Source organism: Asterias rubens, chromosome 15 (genome assembly GCF_902459465.1).
Source record: "Asterias rubens chromosome 15, eAstRub1.3, whole genome shotgun sequence".
Lineage (NCBI taxonomy): Eukaryota > Metazoa > Echinodermata > Asteroidea > Forcipulatida > Asteriidae > Asterias > Asterias rubens.
In genome coordinates this window covers 5,049,423-5,070,111 of record NC_047076.1, presented here as the reverse complement: position 1 = coordinate 5,070,111, position 20,689 = coordinate 5,049,423, and the positions used below count along the sequence as shown (strand labels likewise).

The following is a 20,689-nucleotide window of genomic DNA, read 5'->3' as shown; positions in this document are numbered from 1 at the left end:
AAAAGGGTATTACAGGGGAGCCTTGTAGTTCTAGAAGTAGGGGAAATACACACTGGGGTCATAATCCCTTGCGACACTGGTGTTCTTAGCAGTTTGAGAGTTACAGTTTTGCATAAAAGAAGAAGTGTCAAGAACAAACTTGTGTCTTGTAAACATTGTAAAAGAAACATAATTTAACAGTGGCCGGGTAGTTCAAGAACAAAAACAAAATGTACATTAATTGCATGTGAAAAAAAAAACAATACCTGATAATCAAAAACATTTAAGAAACCAAATGCAAAATGTCAAAATACTTGTTTTGGTTTCAAAATCTTCCCCAAAGCAAAAACAAAAAAATAACAAACAAAGATAAATATTGTCCGCGCTGCAGAATATTATGAATATAAAGTGGACTCGTACTTTTTGACAGTCCTGGTCTCACAATTATATGAAAGTAAAGATTTTACTAAATAATTTACGTTTCCTTTACGAACAACAAACATTTTTTTTTCATCATCAATCAGCAGGCAATCAAAATAAGCAGCATGAAGTAAAATGTTTCAGATGATGGACTGTGTGAAAGGGAAGGTACATCTTGGTAATTACTCAAAACAAATATTAACTTAAATACCGACTTGGTAATGAGCATTGGAGAGCTGTTGATAGTATAAAACATTGTAAGAAACGGTAGCATAGATTTTGAAATAGAGGTAATTTCTCACTAAAATAATAAAAGACATCTAGCTAGAAGTCTTCTTTCCTATCTGAAAGCACACAAATTCGTCCAAAAAGGGTGTTTTTTTTCTTTTCATTTTCTCCCAACTCTGATGACCAATTGAGCTCAAATTTTCACAGGTCTGTCACCAATACCTTCTGTAAACCCTGTAAGTTATTCGTAAATCTGTGAACTACTTTTTTGTTTCTGTGCCGAAAGTGTCCACTGTCTTTAACATACAATATAAGGTAATTATAAAACACAAAGAAACTCACAAGAAATGGAGGTCAGCTGAAAACATTTAATCTCTACAATCAGTTATCAATCAGTTATCAATCATTTAGAAAACTAAAACACTGCTGTCTGCTCAGACTTTTATCTATACAAAAATTCAACATTGCCTTATTTATACTATGTACAGAATTTCAGCTTTTTCAGGTAGCCATAAATGTGTTTCAATAAAGAGGTATCGCAAGTTTGGAAGATTGTTGTGTTTATTTGTTTGCTAAAACTTTGAAGGCACAATGAAATGAAAATGGCAATAGTTTATATACCATTGTTTGCATCAAACTTGGTGGTCAAACCCTTTATAATTAAAAGGTATCCATATGTTCTGTGGAGATAAGTCACTATTGAATAAAAATGGATTTGGATTCAAGAATTATTTATTAGAACGAGGCAAGTCAAATTAAACCAATTGGGTTTGACTCTGAGAAACACTTGTGCTTGGCTTTGAGAAACACTTGGGATTAGCCTTTGTTAAACACTTGGACTAGGCTTCGATAAGCACTTGGCTAGGCTTTAATAAGCATTTGGCTAGGCTTTGATAAGCACTTGGCTAGGTTTTGATAAGCACTTAGGCTTAGCCTTTGATAAACACTTGGACAAGGCTTTGATAATCACTTGGCTAGGCTTTGATAAACACTTGGGATAGACTTTGATAAGCACTTGGATAGGCTTTGTTGATAAGCCCTTTGGCTAGGCGTTGATAAACACTTGGCTAGGCTTTGATAAGCACTTGGGCTTAGCCTTTGATAAACACTTGGGGGAAGGCTTTGATAAGCACTTGGGCTAGAATTTTGATGAACACCTGGGCTACGCTTTACCATTATTATTTAAAATCAAAACCACAAGGGGCTTAAAATGGTGGTAGAAGTTGAGTAGAGCAAACAAGTCATGACAATTAGCTTTACTTCATTTGTACTGATCTTTGTTTTTTAAAGTTTAAGGTTCTGAACGAAATTCGTTTTTAAACTTGTTTAAAAAGTAGATATAATCAGAAAACCACAACCTGAAACTTTATCAACTATTGTGGTTTAAATTTCACAAATACTTTGCAATATACAAGGCACCAAAATCAATCAGAAAACATCAACACAATGTGTCCACTTAAAAAATATTGTTTTCATTCAGCATTACGTACAATTATTGCTACCGCCACCAGGCTTTGGAAAACTTACTACTAATCACAATTTATTATTAGGGATCAAACTGAGTAAATGTATACATAATTTCACTTTTTACAATCAGGGCGCACTTCATCTGTAGCTTATACTTAAAGGAGTATAAAACTGGATGTTTCCTCATGTAAAGAAGTTGTTGTAGACTGTATTGTACAAAAAATGTGATCTGTGAAAACAAAAATCGACAATAATGATGAATTCAATGTGTAAAAGCTGTCACTAGGTAACTACAGCTCAACAGAGGGCGCTGTTAAAATAGTGTGATTGTCTTGAGCCTTTCAACCCACTTTTGCTCAGAGAAAAAAAAATGCCGACCACAAAATGAGCAAAGCTTGATATATTCTCATCTTATTTTTCCGTAAACAAAATAACAAATTAAGCCTCGTCTTAATTTACCCCAAAGTAATAAAAGCCACCATCATCTATGATCGAAAGCTGCAAGGGTCAAGCCGAAAACGCCATTTTCAACCAAACTACTGAAGCGAAATCGATACACACAATTTCTACTCAACACTTACCAGTAATCAGTCAGATACTTAAATTTCTATCACCATTAACTTACACACACTTTAATATCTATGTACAAATTAAACGACAATTAAAACTCACCAAGAATTACCAGTATTCAAGTTTTCCTTTTTTTTAAAGGTTTGTATAAAATATATCTTAGGCCAACAGCCAGCAATAAATATATGAAGGTATTGCTAATTAAAAGCATCTTCTGCCCAAATAATGTACACTTATAACTTTTCATTTTGCCATAAACTGCTACGCAAATTAGTTTTGTGTTAGAGGAAATATTGAATTCGGCTTTTCTAATTGGCGTTCCCCTCAACCGAACGTTCAAAATACAAACTTTGATGTGTCAGGGTTAACGAGTTCTATAAATTATGCATTATTTTCTGTAGAAAAATAGTGTTCCCCCCTTTCTGCTGTTCCAATTATGGAGAGAAGAATAAGCTCTATAGATCAGATTATTTTTATTCAAAATTTTGACCTGCACTCTCCTTTCATAGCTGCTCAACTCCCCTCAAGACAATTTGGAGCAACTTATTTCTGAATTAGTGACTTCGACTAGATCACCAAGTTAGCATGTGTTGAATGATAGGCTGCCTTAGTAACACCCTTAGCAACAGCCAAAGCCATAGCCGACACTTCTGACACAGCCTTGGGGCCATTAAAACAATCATGGACTCGAGCTTAGTCGTATCCGAATTTTTATCTACAGCTACGGCTACAGCTGTTGCTAAGGACGTCCTAAACTTAAATGCATGACGATGCAGAAGTCTAGCCGTAGCCTTAGCCGCTCACTCGGCCTTACAGTTTTAGTTGATTCCAATACTTCACTTGTCAATATTAAACACTTGGACAGTTATAAGTTATAGTTTTGAAATAGTTAAAGATATCAAGTTATTACAGACAGACAGTGTTTGCATAACAGGTTATTCAATTTGAATATTCATGCAGCTATGTACATAATTTACATAATTTGTTCATCATGTCTGTGAACAAATTAAGAACTATATAAGAATAGTTTTGATTAAAAAAAAAGGATTTACAACTTTTAGGGAGAAAACAATGGTAAACAAGGCAAAGTTTGAATGAAATTAACTATCAGAATCAGTGCTTATTTTTGTATATAATAACATTACATATTCATCTTGCATAGGTTCTATTGATTGTTTTCATTTAGAAGTTAGGGTTACCTTAAAATATGAAAACCTTTAAGAGTCCTGTTCAAAACTTTGACAGGGAGTTTACAAATTTCAGAGAGTAATTTAATGAAATTTAAAGAGTTGGATATATGGATTAAGAATTCTCTTAAAAACAGCTTTTAGGGCCTGGAGATAGATTGTTCGTAGATTGTACATTATATTGTTTGCAGTGAAGGCTGGCAGCCCTCACTTTTGCCAACTGCAGGTTGACAGTGTCATCCACAAAAGAAAGGTCTATAATTTGCATTAAAGGTACCAGACATTACTGGTAATTACTCAAAATAACTGTTAGCAAGAAAACTTACTTGGTAACGAGAAATGGAGAGCTGTTTGAGCAACAAGTGAGGTTTTTTCCCCTTCATTCTCTTGCAACTTTAAGGACAAATTGAGTCGACATTTTAACAGGTTGTTGTTTTATGCATATGTTGGGATACACCAAGTGGGAATACTGGTCTCTGACAATTACCAAAAGTGTCCAGTGCCAGCAAGAAACAAAAGAACATGAGTCTGATTCCTATCAGTGAGATGAGATTTAGATGTATAAATCCCATTGTGTAGACAGGGAACCATGCAATCGCCACAAAGTGTAAGCTTTTGAATAGAAGACTTCTAGAAGATAAAAGTCTCTTCAAGCTTTTTAGTGTAGACAGTCTTCAACTCTGGCTTTCCGTTGTGTTTTCCGTTCACAGCGTTTAATTTCTGGACAACCTCCTTCTCAGTTGTCGTCACAACCTCTTTCTCTGGTCCCCCTGGGCTCTTGTTGTTGCCATTATTAACTGGTTTCTTACCACCTCCATTGGTTATCACTTGTTTGGGGCTGTCTGTTTTTGCATGATCGATAGTTGTGTTGTTTTTCCCATTGGCGACTGTATTATGGTTTCCATTGGGATGGACTGTGTTCTTGTTTAAGTTGGATTTTTCCTCCGTGCTGTTCTCATTCACAGGCTGAGGGGAAGTCACCACCCCCGCCTTGGCCTTGGTTGCAAAGTTCCGGGGAGCCATCTCATGCAATTTGAGCTGGGAGAAGACTGGCTGGTGGACCATACCATTGGTGACGGGGATGCTATTGGAGGGAGGGGGAAAACGGGGTGAGAAACGGAGGGGAGAGCAGTGAGCAATCACAGGCATTTTAGATCATGCAAAACTGTAGCAAATCTTAACAATTTAAGATAAACAAAGGGAAAACACACGGTGTCAAGCAAAGTCAAGATGGAGTGCTGAGACAACTTTTACTTAAAGTTTATCACCACATGCATCAGTATTTCGGGTTAGAGAACAATTGGACTCGACAGTTGAAAAAAAGTATTTAAAAATGCAAACAAATAGTAAAATGGCCTGATGTTTGGACCCTACCAGAGTCTTTCCTTTTGTTTCTCTCTTTCATTTGTACCATAGGTCCTTTTGGTTGGTAAGTTGTTTGCAACAGCTAATTCTAATTTCTGAAGTATAAAAAAAAAAAAAAATTAATCCCTTGATAAAACCTGAAGTGTCATTTTTTCACATTTTTAACTTCTAAATAAAAAACTAAAAAACATAACACCAATTAACTCCAACCAATAACTGTGTAAAAGGGTAAGCTTATTTCATGCAATCACCTTCTTGAAAAAGAAAGCATCAACAACACAACTTGAACATGTCATAGAGTTTTTAAACTCAGAAACGCACAAAGTTAACACAGAAAAGCCACAGAAACCCACAGTAAGCAAGCAGAATCACCAGTGACCACATACAACTTCAAGAATCTTTTAAAAAGTATTTGTTTTTAACAATGTGGACTGAATCAACTCTAAACCAGTAAAACAATCTATCCACCTTTCTGAACTAATTGATACATAAAACACATTAAAAAAAAAATAAACTCACAGAATTTTAAACTGTTATTTTTGATATTTTTTTTAGTCAATTCAAATATATTAACATTTAGTGCAGAAAATTGTTATTTTTGATATTTTTTTAGTCAGTTCAAACATATTCACATTTAGTGCAGAGCTTTCAACATTTGCACCACTCAATCAGGGGATTGAGAACATTAAATCAGGGAGATATTTAGAATGGCATTGCAACATTATGGGGGGGGGAAGTTTCTATACAATCAGGGAGAGTATCCAATTTGTTCTACAGGTCCCAATTTCATAGAGCTGCTAAGCACAAAAGTTTGCTTAGCATGAAATTTCATCCTTGTTGCTTGTACTGGTCTTCAGCTGTTGTTTGCTTATCCTAAAAATCACGTGGAAAATTGGTTGGTAATCCTGTTTTTATCAAGGGAGAAATTTCATGCTAAGCAAATTTTTTTTGCTTAGCAGCGCTATGAAATTGGGCCCAGACCATGGAATAAGTGGTTTATTTTCAGGGAACTTTCTGCAGTATCAAGGAGAGTTGGCGGCTCTGGTAGTGCAAATTGTCAAATTGGCAACATAAAAAAGGACAAAGTTAAACTTTTGTTTTAAAATGTTAGAATCATGGGTTTAAAACAACCCAGATTAAGGTCAAAGGTTAAGATCAGAAGACTAGACAAGCCAACAGTCAGCACAGCATTTTTCAAAAACAGCGACAGAGGAACGTACAAGGTGAGAGAGTTTTGTTTTTATCTGGCTGGTGAACCGGCGAGTTTTCAAGCTCTGAGAGAATTAAACAGGAAGAGTTTAGAAAGCAACATCATTTGTAGGTGATTATGGGAAAGGATCAAAAGAAATAAAGAGAAAAAGTTATAAGTAACAATCAGGAAAATATTTTTAATTGAGAGAATGTTGTATTATAAAAACGTCAGGAAGACAAGAGTAAGACAGTTCTTGATAACGCACAAGTTTTCATGATTCTATAGATCAAACACATATCAACTTATTAATCAACCTTGAGAAGGGGTTCAGAGAAAGAAATGCTGACAAGACAGCATTCGATTGAAGTCATCTAAAAGAAAAATGTTCATTTGTTTTTCTTTTGAACTCTGTCTGTGTCATGTTCGTACATGTAGATCTCTTTTATGTATTCCAAAACCAACATTATCATACATGATAAATTTGATGTACCATTGTGTCCTAAATCGTACATGTACGACCCTTAGTAAACATTTGATCACAAGACGGCATTATCACTCAAGAAATACTATTCACTTGGGATGAACCAAGGCAGCACTAGTCAGCAGTTTGATGGCATTTTCGGTTCAGAACAGGAAAAAGCGAGTACCAGTCTAATAACAACAGGTACTAGTCTAACGACAACTGGCCATTTTCCATGTTCTCTTTCTGTGACTATTTCTGAGTGCCCCTTTTCAACAGAGGGTGCTATTTCCTAAGACTCACCTGTCAGCAATGATTTCTCTCGTGGCGATGTTTCCACCACGTTCAAGGGAATTAGACTGGTAGGGTTTGGGGCCGACTCTGTACACTACGGTTTGCTTTGTGTAGCTCGATACCTGCAGGCAAAATCATATGATAATACATTCATGAATATTTAGTTATGGAAATTTTTTCTTGACAAATCAAAAGAGTTTTAAGGGAAGCAGTGTTGAATATTTCATGGTTCATTTTTACTCATGAATAATCCACTCATGAATATTTAGTTATGGAAATTTGAAGTTACTACTTGACAAATCAAACAAGTTGTAAATGCAGTCATGTTGAATAATTCATAGTTCATTTTCAGAATTGATTTGGGCAAACAATTAGGCCGCTTGGTATTACTAATTATGTTTGGGTGTATTTATAAATATTCAAATATGGTAATTCATTCAAACACGGTAACTTTGTCTTCAATTTACTTAACAACCACAATAACACAGGGAAAATCACATGAAAGAAAAAGAGAAGTTTGCCAAGATAATCCTGAAATGTATCTGGGTTGGGTTAGTGCCCCAGTGTCTCTTGACTCAACAAGCAACTTCCACAGAATGGCTGTATACTGATCACTGTTGATGTTATACTGAATGATTTAAATGTTTAAATTTTAAATCTTCTACAGATAATACACATTTCTGGAGAAAGCCAAGAAAGTTAGGTAAATTAGGGTCAAGGAAAGCAGTGAGTATATGTCTGTTAAAGCAGCACGGAGTGAAGCATTTCTACGATTTATTTTGTGCACTAAGTCTAACTATTAGCAATCGTTAAGTGGTGAACATTATTGTCTATATAGCTGTTGTCTCCTGGGCCCAATTTCATAGTGCTGCTTAAGCATAAAATTTTGCTTAAGCAAAAAAATCATTGCAACCAGATTACCGGCCAAGGCTCCACTCAATTGTTACGCTAAGTAAACAACAGCTAAATATCAGTCACAAGCAATGTATGTGGCATGAAATTTTGGCCAGTAGCATGTGTAAGCTAAGTGAGCTATTTTCGAGCTTAAGCAAACTTTTTGCTTAAGCAGCTCTATGAAATTGGCCCCCGATTAGGATACGCTGGTACCCAGATTGGGATAACCTGAAACCCAGATTTGGGTAATCAGATACCCACATTAGGATCATCTGAAACCCAGATTGGGATAATCTTATACCAAGATTCCAATCAACTACTACCCGGCTTGGGACCTTTATTCTCACAACTAGGATACAAACAGTCCCTAATCAGGAAACCCCTGGGTGAAATAAAAGGACCTCCTATTTTTTTTAAATAATAGAGTGATGCATTTTACTAAGAAGAGAAACACGGATATTAGGCAGTGAGGCGTAGAAATTACTTATAATAGTGCTAATATCAAATCATGAATCATCATGATGGAATCAGGTGCAAGATATGGTAATTGGGCTTATTTTAATATATGGTAATTGAGTCAAATTACGTAGTGAATATTCGTCAATCTTTAATAATGTATGGTAATTTACAAGGAAAGCTTGATGAAAATGGAAAAACATGAGATGTTAATGTTTTGAAGTCACACAGAAGAAAGACATTGTAAGTTTAATTCACGACACTTATAATTTCATGCAATCACAACGTAGCGAGAGAAAAAGGAAGCAGGCAATAAACCACGCAAAAATGCATGCATTTCAAAACGGATAAATAACGCATGAAGTATTGAGCATGCATATGTTACTGGTACAAAACATAAGCAAAACTTGTCTTACATTTCCACGTTGCGCTTCTACACAAGAAAAACACATTATCGTAAATAAATGCCACCTTGACCCTTAATCAGCAAAATAACCATGTAATACTAGACAATTGGCAGCAACATTGAAAACAAAATATAAACGGCGAAATCGACAGCGAAATAGAGAGCAGTCGTTCAAAAAAAGAATATTGGTTATGATCATACTTTATTTATGATTACATAACATAACATTTATAGACCTGTGATATGATATGACAGCCGGTTTCGAAAAGCTTTGCAACACAAAACTGATACCAAGCTTTGCTAATTTACCCTAACTACACTGACTAAGTAAAGAGGGAACATAATTTGTCTTCCCATATTCAAAATAATTTGTGCTTTGTGTAAGCTTGACCAGTTACAGCTCAGCCCCAAACTAGGTACAGAAAACTGTGCAGCTAATTATCAACAACTTGTTGTTTTACCAACGATTTCTAGTTTTTTCATGCTAACAAAAATTTAACACCATACAAGTAACAAACTGAGTTTTAAATGACATCTCTTATTTGATCTTTTTATAGACGATGTGACCTCTGACGTCACATGAAAATCATAACATGATTCGAGCGCATACCGCCGGGCAAAACCTTTGTGTTTTGGCAGCCAGCTAGAAAGTGTATGCAATCTTACCATGACTACGACTCTTTTTGCCCGGCGAAACATGACGTATACAGTGTTTTTTCAACAGAGGGCGGTTTGAATGTAAACATAGGTCACATCGTCTATACAAATGCAGTACAATTTTTCCAAGCAAATAAAATAAAAGGCAAAGTTACAAGTAGACTGATCCACAAACTGACAATATTTTACAGTGAAAGCAAAAGGAAATACAGGGCAAGTGAAAAAAGAAAAAGAAAAAGGAAAAAAAGGGACAGTGCAGAAGACAACAATTACATTTTCCTGAGAGAAGAGTTTGTGTTTGTTTGTTACTCACTTTAACGTTGTATCATCTGAATTAATAAAGGCCAGTGCGGATTATGAACAGACCTAGGGTAACAATAGTAAATAACTTTATTGACATTTTACGGAAGCAATTTCAATATTCCGCAATGAAAATTTTACAACTGTTTGAAAATTCAGAAATTATTATTGTCTTAAAACTTTCTAGCCACCGGGCTATAAAGCTCTTTGGTTTGGTGGTTAGACATCTGCTCTAGCAGTGCGAAATGTAATTAGTTCGAATCCCACCTGAGTGATTTGCCTGTGGTTTTTCTCACAGAAATCAGGGAAGTTCTGATTGTTTAAGACACATCAGTATAAGGCCGAACAAAATCAAGTTACATTTTGAAGTTCTTCAAATACCCTTAGAGGGTGATTGTGTTTACAGCCTATCAGTGAAACGCACCCCAGGTCTGATCATTGTCAATGTAATAAGAAGAAAAAAAGCTAGAAATAATTTGGATGAAATTTAAAAAAAGTAAAAGAGCAGTTTTCAGTTTTATAGTGAATACCAGAGTGGGAAGGAGACACTTAAAAAGCCCATTTGAGCCGTTAAGCCGTTTACTTTCATTAAAAAAGGAACAAATAAGAATCTTCTGCAGAAGATCGTGTCATTTGACCAAACGGTCAGTATACAAATTATTTTTGTGCAGCCTTTTGAATCAGGTATATCTGAATTTATTTTGTCATTTAGTCCAAGAAAAATAAAACAGATCTGAAATCGTACAGGCCATTATTTTAAGCACGCTGGTGGTTTGCGACAAGAACATTTTAGTACACTTTTGAATAAAAGTATGGCATAACTCTACCATATTTTGACTGGTGTTGCAATTCGTGTTTAAGTTTTATGACTACTTGTTCCTTTTTTTTTTTGGGGGGGGGGGGGAGAGAAAATTTGGCAGAAAGGTAAATTAATAATTTATGGAGAGTGTTAACATTATTAGAGCAAAATTTAAGCACAAGGTGGACCAAGGTAAAAATTGGAACATGAAAACACCTCATACCCAACAAGCATGATGACTGTAAGCAGCTCAATAAAAAACACAGACATGTGGGGTTTCTTCCGATAGCTTTGACACAAGTTGTGAAGAAACATTGTCACACACAACTTACTGTTGTTGTTTTAAGTTTTTAAACCTGCCATCCAAAATGCAGGCATGCAACTTTTCAGCTGATCAGCTGTTTTCCTCTCTTTTTTTTTCAAAACAGTGCAATAGAAAACTGAAAAACACTTAACAAAAGTTAAGTATGATCCGCCATTTTTTTTTTTTTTTTTGCAATTAAAAAGTTGCATGTCTAAAAATGGCAACATAAGCCGAATGTAAATTAGTTTTTAGTTAGGATTGTTTTTGCTTAATTTGGTTATAACCAAATTAAATGCAGTTTAGTGCTACCTGCCATCAAATGAAACCCTCGTCTATGTACATTTGTGGTGTTTTTTGTGAGCAGCTACATTTCTACCGTTTCTCAAAAACTACTGCTGCAGTGATTTTGCTCAAATGCGGAATGTGGAGAGAGAGAGGGCATTCAGATGCTGAACATTTTCTTAAATCTATGCCTTTGGTAGACAGACGGGGAAGCAGTTGAAATGAATGCAAGGTGTTTGGCGTGTGGAGGAGAAGCTTGAGTGGCTAAAAAACGGGGGTGAGAATTGGAGGAGAGTAGGGGCGTCACCTCATCTTGGTCATCTGCTTTGGAGGCTTCTCCTTGGCTGTAGGAGACATCCACCTCAACTTCAGTTGGCGTTGGAGTCTTGGACGGTGAGTCAGTTGATGCGTCTTCTTTTCCATTGCTATCGGCATGAGGTTCTGGAGTCTTTGTCGACTCTCTTGGGTTTGTCTCTGATGTCTGATCGTCCTCGGTCTTCTTCTGCTCTTCCTGGAGTCTGCGTAGCTTGGCGTACTGCTCCTTGAGTTGTTGGATCTTCAGTGCACCTTTCTTGTCAACAATGGTTATTTGTGGGCGAGCACCTGGATCTGAATTCTGTCGATGCAATGTTGTGTTTTTCTCTGTTTCAGACTGACAGTCTAACCCAGACGAAGATTTATTCAGGACACCTTTTTTGACTGTTGTAACAGTTGTTTCAGTGGTCTCCAATGTCCTTGCCACTAAGATTCTTTGTGGCGAAGTAACAGGTTTAGTCTGAGGGGCTGGCTGGCTCTTCTGAGGGGCTGGCTGGCTCTTCTGATAGAGGGCGGGAGAAGGTTTCTCTGCAACAGGTGGCGGTACCCATCCATTTCGCTTCTGATGCTGAGGAAGTGTGACGGTGTGCCTCCTTTGTCTGTCAATGTTGTTCCCGGACTTTTTTCTTGGAGGTACATCATCTAAACTCGTCTCCATCCAACCTGATATGGGGAAGGGGCGGAATGCGGACTTGGGGGGTACATCGATTGGCTCAACGGGTGAATCAATACGCCCCCTGGGAGGTTTGGGTGGGGGCGTAATATCATAGATGGACGGGACGCTGGATCGCCTCTTAATTGGTTGCGCATGGAATTGCGCGGGTAAGGTTTGAGTCTTTGAAGGTTGCCTGAATCCAGCTGGTTTTGGAATGCCGATTGTGTTTTTTTGTGGAATGCAGTTTGTGTTTTTTTGTGGAGATTGTGGCAATGGCTGGGAATTCTGGGGCTTCCTGAAAACAGGGATGCTGGACAGTTTAGTTTGAGGCGAAGTTGGAGAGTTGGTCTTACTTGGGCTTGATTGGGAACTGGAACTAAGAAGCCGAACAGGTGCTTGGCGCTGAGGGGTAGTCGCCAGACCAGGAGATGTGGCGGACCCACTCTTAGCAATCATCACTGCCCCATGCGAGAGCATGACCCCACCCTCGGGGGTTACAACCCCGCGTGGAGAGGTCACGCTACTTTTGGGAGAGGTAAACCCCGTCTGACCTCCAGGCGACCCCATGGGTCTGCTCTGACAGGTCATGATAGTACCATGAACTGGCATGGCAGCTTGACCTACGGATGAACCCCTGACCTCTTTCAAGGTCAAGGCCTCTCTTTGAGAATTAATCATGCTAGGTTTAACATTCTTGGAGGCGGCAAGCAGGGGTTCACTCTTTGATACGGAGGGGGACATGGCACACGCAGGGACCTGTTTGGGACTTGAACGGCACTCTGAATTCACACTAACTGAGCTAATCATGCACAAACTAAGTTCAGGGGTAGAACGTGCGGAACTAGACTCCACCTGTTGGCTGTTGTTGGATGGCGACAGGACAGGCTTGGGTGGGATCGCCGGCGCCCTGTCACTCTCCGCTGGCGAGGTGACCACAACCGCTGGGCTCGGGCTCAAAATTGCACCTGGAGTACTAGGAGAGGTTGGCGAGTGGGTTGTGACCACTCGCTGGGAGAAGTGGGTCCTCTTCGGAGGTGGTGGAGGGGGAAGCTTCTTCTTCGTTACGGTTGCCTGTTGTTTCGCCATCTTCTCCGGGGTCAGGATCGGGGTCATAGCATCATGCTCTTCACTCTTGAAGAGCTCCCGGAGAGCAGCTCTTCTCTTCTGGTTGATCCTGTCGACATTCTGGGTCTTTTTGAGGGTCTGACGTCCCTTGCCGAGATCCATCTGGAAGCGATGCAGCTCCTGAGCCGTCCTGCGCTGTTTGCGCTGTCGGGATGCATCTGCAGCCTGTACAGAAAAAAATCAAAGACATTTAAAATGTTTAAATAACCTGGTAATGACTTAAATGTGTGTGCTATAGAAATTAATCCCATAGGTATTATATTCTATATATATGATCAAATCAGGAACGCTGCGTGCTTCATTGATGTAAGCGTTTATACATGCATACGACCTGTCCTACATTATGGCCACTTTCATAGCAATTGAGGGGTTATTTGGTCTTCTCACTCCATGAGTTCACATTTCGTTACCCACTTAGAGGTAAATTTAAACTCGCCTGTAAGTTCTTGACACGTTCAGAGTGATTTGGTGAGATGCTTTGAATGGTTTCCATCAACCTCTCACGGTTGACAGGTTCCGAGGTTTGCTCAAAGACAGGCACAACTGGAGTACGATGCTCTTGAACTGACGCAAGTCTGGAAAAAAATTGGGGGAGGAAGAAAAGGATGTCAAAACACTGGTGCAATCTTCATGAAGAACTTGAGTACTTTTTGCTTTCGTGGCAAACTTATCGATGGAAGGTAGTGGCAGCACTTTAAGTCTAACTAATAACATTAAAAATACGCATGCGCTTTTGTAGCAACAACTACTTGCATCTGGAGAAGTAGTTAATGCTTCGAAAGCTGATGCAACTTTATTTATTGTAATAAGTTACTCTTAAAGCGATAACCACTATCTTCATGTATTCAAAGTTGTGTTTTTATTTTACAAAATTGCAGCGAAGGCCCTACTTTTGCACAGAACATATAGCGTTAGTACTGCATTTGGGACAATAATATAACATACATTATGTAGGATATAGAAAAGTTTGCGGTAACACCATGTAATATCAATCTCTCCAGAAGACGATCAGAGCATACTGATCGAAACGTCGAGTTAATCCAACGGATCTTTTCAGAACCACCCCAACTCATTGAGAGATTGATATTACATGGTGTTACCGCAAACTTTTCTATATCTTACTTCCACCATGCAAAGTTTCAAATCCTACTTATACATTATGTACCTCTTCAGTGTGCACAGGGTGCCGGTAACTTTCTTACAGCGCTTCATGTAGTCATCAAGCTTGCCTGGCTCATCCTTGATGAAACTATATGGAAAATTGTTTTTAACCAACATTGAGTTAGAAGTTTCTTTAAACTATTTGTATGTGTCAAAAAGAGACGAGTGGTTACCGAAAACAGGCCCTGGATTCAATTGAATTTGAACAGAGACTTATTAAAGGCAGTGGACACTATTGGTAATTACTCAAAATAGTTATTATCATAAAACCTTTCTTGATTAAGAGTAATGGGGAGAGGTTGATAGTATCAAACCTTGTGAGAAACAGCTACCTATGAAGTGACGTAGTTTTCGATAAAGAAGTAATTTTCCACGTATTTGATTTTGATACCTCAGAAATAGAATTTGAGGTCCGAAATCAAGCATCTGAAAGCACACAACTTTGTGTGACAAGGGTGTTTTTTTCTTTCGTTATTATCTCGCAACTTCGACCACCGATTGAGCTCAAATTTTCACAGGTTTGTTATTTTATGCATATGTTGAGATACACCAACTGTGAAGAGTAGCCTTTGGCAATTACCAATAGTGTCCACTGCCTTTAAAAACAGTGTAAAGAATATGCCGAATATGCACAGGAAGAATTTTCATAAAAAAATGGAGCAGCATAAACATTTCTTTGCCATTTATGAGGCATCCTTGGTTTCATTACCTAAATAAATATATAAATACATATATAATAACAATACACAAATAATATTGATCAACTATTTCTTACTTTTCCTCCTTGACAACAACCTCCATCTCTCCTTGCATGACAGCTTTCATCTTGTCAGCCAACACAGGGAAAGCAACTGCGACAAAGACAAGAGAAATAAAGATTCTTATCGGGGTAAAGGAAGCCGAGGTAAGCCAAGTCAAATTAGCTTGGACATACATACAACAGAGCATTTATAAAGCCCCTTTTTGACAAGATCAAAGCGCTACATTATAAAGTGAGCAAACCAATAGAACTATACTACAGCATATAACGTTTGATACAGATTTAAGAGATCTCTGTAACTCGGCAAACACAATTTCTAACAGACGCTGGGAGGTTGTGCCACATTTGGGGAGCAACATAGATGAAAGTCCGGTTGTGAGCAGATGAGAGTGTTCTGATGGTTGAGTGTTCAGTTAGGCGTGTGGTGTCGGAAGCTGATCGCAAGCTGATATGTGGGGGTTGGTAGAGAGCAAGGCAAGATGATAAGCAGCCTGGTGATATACTTAGAAGACCAATACCTCGATTAGACCAATACATGATGAATGACCAGAATCATGCGACTCATAGTGAGTGTATAGGGTAAATAAAACCAGGCAAGTGACCACACAGTGTGCATGGGAAAAGCATGGCTGCTTATTCCATCTTATGGCAGAAGCTTCTATTATGAGTGGTGCCCTCAATCAAAGACGTTTTGACAGAGTTGTCTCCAGATCTCCCTGCCCTTGCCTGTAAATTGCCTAGTGTGACATGGCACTTAGGCTACATAACAGGTTTAGACGCGAGAACATCACCACTTGTAGCATTTAAATGTAATACTATCCAAACCTCTTTGTTGTGCGATGTGCTTGCTGCTGTTACCGATGTTTTGAGCCAACGCATCCACTTCAGCTAGATTGACATGGCAGTGTTTATTGACGACATCATCGCGCATTTCTTCAACGGACGACTCAAGGTCCCTGAAAAACAGCAGTCATTTGAACTTGTTTATTATTAATTGGTTTATTGCTAAAATCACATTCAATCAATCAATCAATCTTGCACCATATCCCGCAGCCCCCCAAACAGATGAATTACATGACATTTACAATACTAAAACACACAAAAAATTAGGCATCTGAAAGCACACAAATTTGTCCAACAAGGGTGTTTTTTTTTTCTTCATTATTCTCTTCCAACTTCGACGACCAATTGACTCAAAACTTTCACAGATTTGTTAATTTATGCAAATGTTGGGATACAGCAAGTGAGAATACTGGTCTTTGACATTTACAAAATGTGTCCATCAGTGTCTTTAAAAGAAGAACGGAAAAAAAAACACCATGAAAACATTGAAAGTACCGTATGTCTTTATCCAGGTTGTCCCGATTGATTTGATATCTGACGTAGTCTTGTTGTGTCCTGGTGCGGAGTGAGCGTACTGGGTGCTCATTACCCGCTGGTGTCACCTCTAAGGCCAACTGCACCTTGCGATTGGTAGCTCGGAAAGCTACATTCATATCCTGCACCTACAGACACATTATTAAAAAAAATAGATGTTTTGCATCGGGGATAAAGAATTCTAAATTTTACTTTTACCCTTACACCAAAACCTTGTTTTTGTTTTAAGGAATTGTGTACTTTTTCAAAATGTCCATAGATTTACATTAACCTTACAGGGTTTGAAGATAATGATAGTGGAAAGCTTCCCTTCAAATATTACTAACTGAGGTTGTGTAGTTTTTGAGAAATGAATGAAACAAGTCACAAAATAGTTTTCGTCTCAGGAGGATGAAAATTATTTAAGCATGTAAAATCCCATTAACCAGTTATGATATTAAAACCATAACCATAGCATAACTGGTTAATACGTTTTCACATGCTAAAACGAAAATTATTTGTTTGACTCATTTCTCAAAAACTACAGCACCTCAGTAGGTAAAATTTCAAGGGAAGCTTTCTACTATCATAATCTTCAAACTGTGTAAGTTTAATGTGAATATTTGGACGTTGTGTTTTGTGTTAGGAAAAGGTACATCGACCCTTTAACACAGCTTGTGAAAATACAGAGTATTCAGTGCTGACACACAGGACTTGAGACCTTTTTTGAAGGACATTATGAAATCAGGCAAAGATAAGTTTGAAAAAACTAGCACCCCCCCCCCCTTCCCCATGGCCCAGAACGTGGCGCAGTTACCCTATTCCCATTAGGCATGGGATTTATAGATCAAGGGTTTATAATTCACTCCCTCACATCCCCTTCCCTCCCCTCTGCCCTCGCACCAGGCTTAGAATACACCTACTTGTATAATCATACATAAACCTCCCTACCCCCCTTCCCCCTCTCTTATTTCTATATATCCTAAGCACATCATGTAAAAGTGACGCTAAGTTTTTTATTAATGCACCTAATTTCTACCTCGACCTCTTTTCTTGAGCTTGATGGATGAACATCCTTTCCCTAGCTTGGGGAGTTCACCTTGTCTCCCATATTATATTATCATCCAAAGTACATGCACTTTTTATTGTGGCATTCAACTTCTTAACTCGTCATGTGCCTTTTCATGGGGACAGGAAGTCAATTCCATAGGCGAGAGGCAGCAGTAGAAAAAGCTCTCTCACCAGCTAGTTTGGGTGACTTGTTCACCACAAGGGAGATGGCATCATAGCTTTGAAGGGAGTATGTGCAGTCATGGATTTCAAAACGTGAAAAGAGATAATCTGGAGCACTGTGATTTTAAGGCAGTGGACACTATTGGTAATTACTCAAAGTATAAGTGCTAGCATAAAAGCTTACTTGGTAACGAGTAATGGAGAGAGGTTGATAGTATAATACATTGTCAGAAACGGCTCCCTCTGAAGTAAATGTAACGTATTTTACGAAAAAGAAGTAATTTTCCAAAAATTTGATTTCGAAACCTCAAAATTAGATTTTGAGGGTCTCAAAATCACACATCTGAAAGCACACAGCTTTGTGTGACAACAGTGTATTTACTTTCATTATTCTCTCGCAACTTCAACGACCAATTGAGCTCAAATTTTTGCATGTTTGTTATTTTTATGCATATGTTGAGATACACAAAGTGAGAAGACTGGTCTTTGACAATTACCAATAGTGTCCAGTGTCTTTATTGATCTGTAGGTATGGACCAGTGTGTGGAACTTGATTCATTGGGCTAAAGGGAGCCAGTGTAATTGTCTTAGAAGTGGGGTCATTTTAGAATGACATTCAACTTAACGTGCTTACCATGTTTAGTTGAAGTTTGCGTATCTGCTTGAGTTGATCTCTGACGTCCTTGACGGAGTGTTTAAGACGCAGTGTGGTGTCTCGTAGCTCCCTGGCATTCAGTGCCGCCATCGGCTGTGGTGTAACGGAGGTGCTGTCAGTAGAATCTAATGAAACGTGGAAAGATTGCCAGCAAGGTGTTAGCATAGTTGCACACCTAAGGGTGGGGGGGGGGAGGCATGTAAATTTACTATCCGCCAGTGACAAATCAGTATCATGATAGCTGAGTCCGAGTCTTTGGCCGTTGGGACCCAAGTCGAGTCCCAGAAATTGTGACTCTCAAAGTGGACTCGAGTCTGATTCCTGGGCTTGAAACCTGCCAGGCACTATTGGTATTTATGAAGTTTTCTGCTATTGGGGTTGAATAATTATCAAAAGAAATGAGGTTATTTAAAATTAATGTTTAACTTCTAAAAAAAGAACATTAACATGAATAATACAGAGCTAAAACAGATCACTCTATAGTAACCCAACAGACCCCTTGCAATAAGCCATTCTGAGATATGGTGTTCGCAACGCTATGACAATGTAAAGGTTTGGGTATATCTGTCTATATGACACCTAAACCGAACAGCGCACTCCTGTAGTGTCTGCCATTTCTCAAAAAGGTTAATGGCCGTCATCGTTGATGTTGATGGAAATGTGTATGCGTATCCGCACTGTGCACGACTCTCAACCAACGATAGCTCTTCATTAGGGAGGTTTCGCATGGGAACGGATCTGGTTAGTGCGACGGATCTGTCATCATTATGACGACATACGCTACTCACTATCTGCTATTTGTGCAGATGACACTGATGATATCCCGCTTGCTACAGGTAAGGTTACGGAGAGCTAAACGTATGCGTATGCGTATCCGTTCACGTGTGAAATCTCTCTATTGACCCAAGTGAGGAGGACTGTTTTGGGCTTGTTACATCGTTTACAAAAATGATAAGAATGCAATAAACGAGGGCAGGCTTACCACGGAGACTGTCTACTGAGGCATAGTTCCGCTGATTCTGAGTGGCTCGGATGACCTCTTCGTTCACTCCAGTCAGTTCATTCTTACTACGGTTCATGGCCTGCAACAAACAACACAAAACCTGATGAATAATTTGTTCTTGATGCTAGGGTGGGTGGGCAAGGTGTAGGGTGAGAGGAAAGAGAACATCTTGAGCCAATAGCTATTTCAGTGTTAAAAGGGGGTTCAGGTTTTCAGTTTGACTCAGTGGTTTCTTTCCTGCCTGTTTCACCTCTGTGAACACTGGTTTGAACCGCAGACCGGCGCCTTGCATGTGGATTGGGCTTTCAGTCCCTACCTGGGCCCAATTTTCATAGAGCTGCTAAGCACAAAAATTTGCTTAGCATGAAATTTTTGCCTTGATAAAAACATGATTACCAACCAAATTTTCATGTGATTTTCAGGATATGCAAACGACAGCTGAATACCAGTAACAAGCACTGTGTAACAAATGGAAATTTGGTTGGTAATCCTGTGTTTATCAAGAAAGAAAGTTCAGGCTAAGCAAATTTTTGTGCTAAGCAGTTCTATGAACTTGGGCCCTAATTGTATTTGTTTCCCCCAATTGGGGTTTTCCTCCCTCATCTTAAACTGACATTTCTTCATCATCTTCTCTCCACAGGTGTCGTCAGGCCTATATGTTACAATGCTAGTCACATTTGAGGATGCTTTGATTTCATTACTAGAAAGTAATAAATGAACTAGTGAAAAAGCTGGGTGTGTAGTGAAATATATTCCAACTTAGTTAGATTTGGGTTTCACTTGGTACATGTACAAAGCTTTTCCACTAGTCCAGTTAAACTGGTCCTGGTGACAAGTTAAACCCGAGTATGTTTTTGTTAATTACCTGTGCAGGGGGCATACGTTCAGGACTGTGTTTTGGGACAGGTCCCCTTGTGTGATTGTCTTGATGTTGTGGGGAGCCTGGTGGCTGTTCCCCAGGCTTCAGGGCGGAGCGTACCATACCAGCCAAGCTGGCAATCTGCTGCTCCATGGCAGATATTCTTACCCTAGATTGGATAACAGATTAAAAAGATATGCACTATTAACTATTACCTGGTCTCCCAATTGTTGAAAAGGTCTTATAAAGGGCATAAATTAGGGGATGAGTCTGACTTCACTTTCCTGACTTTCTTTTACTTTTGTGC

General features: G+C 38.6%; 1 protein-coding gene across 3 annotated transcripts in view; it reads right to left on the bottom strand.

Moving 5' to 3' along the window:
• Nucleotides 1-975: 975 nt before the first annotated feature.
• The window catches only part of LOC117299789 (coiled-coil domain-containing protein CG32809-like), a 56,143-nt gene continuing 36,429 nt past the window's right edge, over nucleotides 976-20,689 (bottom strand). For 2 of the 3 annotated variants that reach the window (XM_033783306.1, XM_033783307.1), the window contains exons 10-20: nucleotides 20,389-20,551; nucleotides 19,503-19,602; nucleotides 18,500-18,645; nucleotides 16,615-16,781; nucleotides 16,102-16,232; nucleotides 15,292-15,367; nucleotides 14,521-14,604; nucleotides 13,792-13,930; nucleotides 11,568-13,520; nucleotides 7,172-7,284; nucleotides 976-4,935 (exon numbers count right to left, since the gene is read on the bottom strand). In XM_033783306.1, coding sequence (XP_033639197.1) covers nucleotides 4,482-4,935; nucleotides 7,172-7,284; nucleotides 11,568-13,520; nucleotides 13,792-13,930; nucleotides 14,521-14,604; nucleotides 15,292-15,367; nucleotides 16,102-16,232; nucleotides 16,615-16,781; nucleotides 18,500-18,645; nucleotides 19,503-19,602; nucleotides 20,389-20,551 — 3,526 coding nt within the window. In that variant the 3' untranslated portion in view covers nucleotides 976-4,481. Of the gene's footprint in view, nucleotides 4,936-6,436; nucleotides 6,491-7,171; nucleotides 7,285-11,567; nucleotides 13,521-13,791; nucleotides 13,931-14,520; nucleotides 14,605-15,291; nucleotides 15,368-16,101; nucleotides 16,233-16,614; nucleotides 16,782-18,499; nucleotides 18,646-19,502; nucleotides 19,603-20,388; nucleotides 20,552-20,689 lie in introns of all 3 variants that reach the window. The other variant, XM_033783308.1, reaches the window with a different exon arrangement.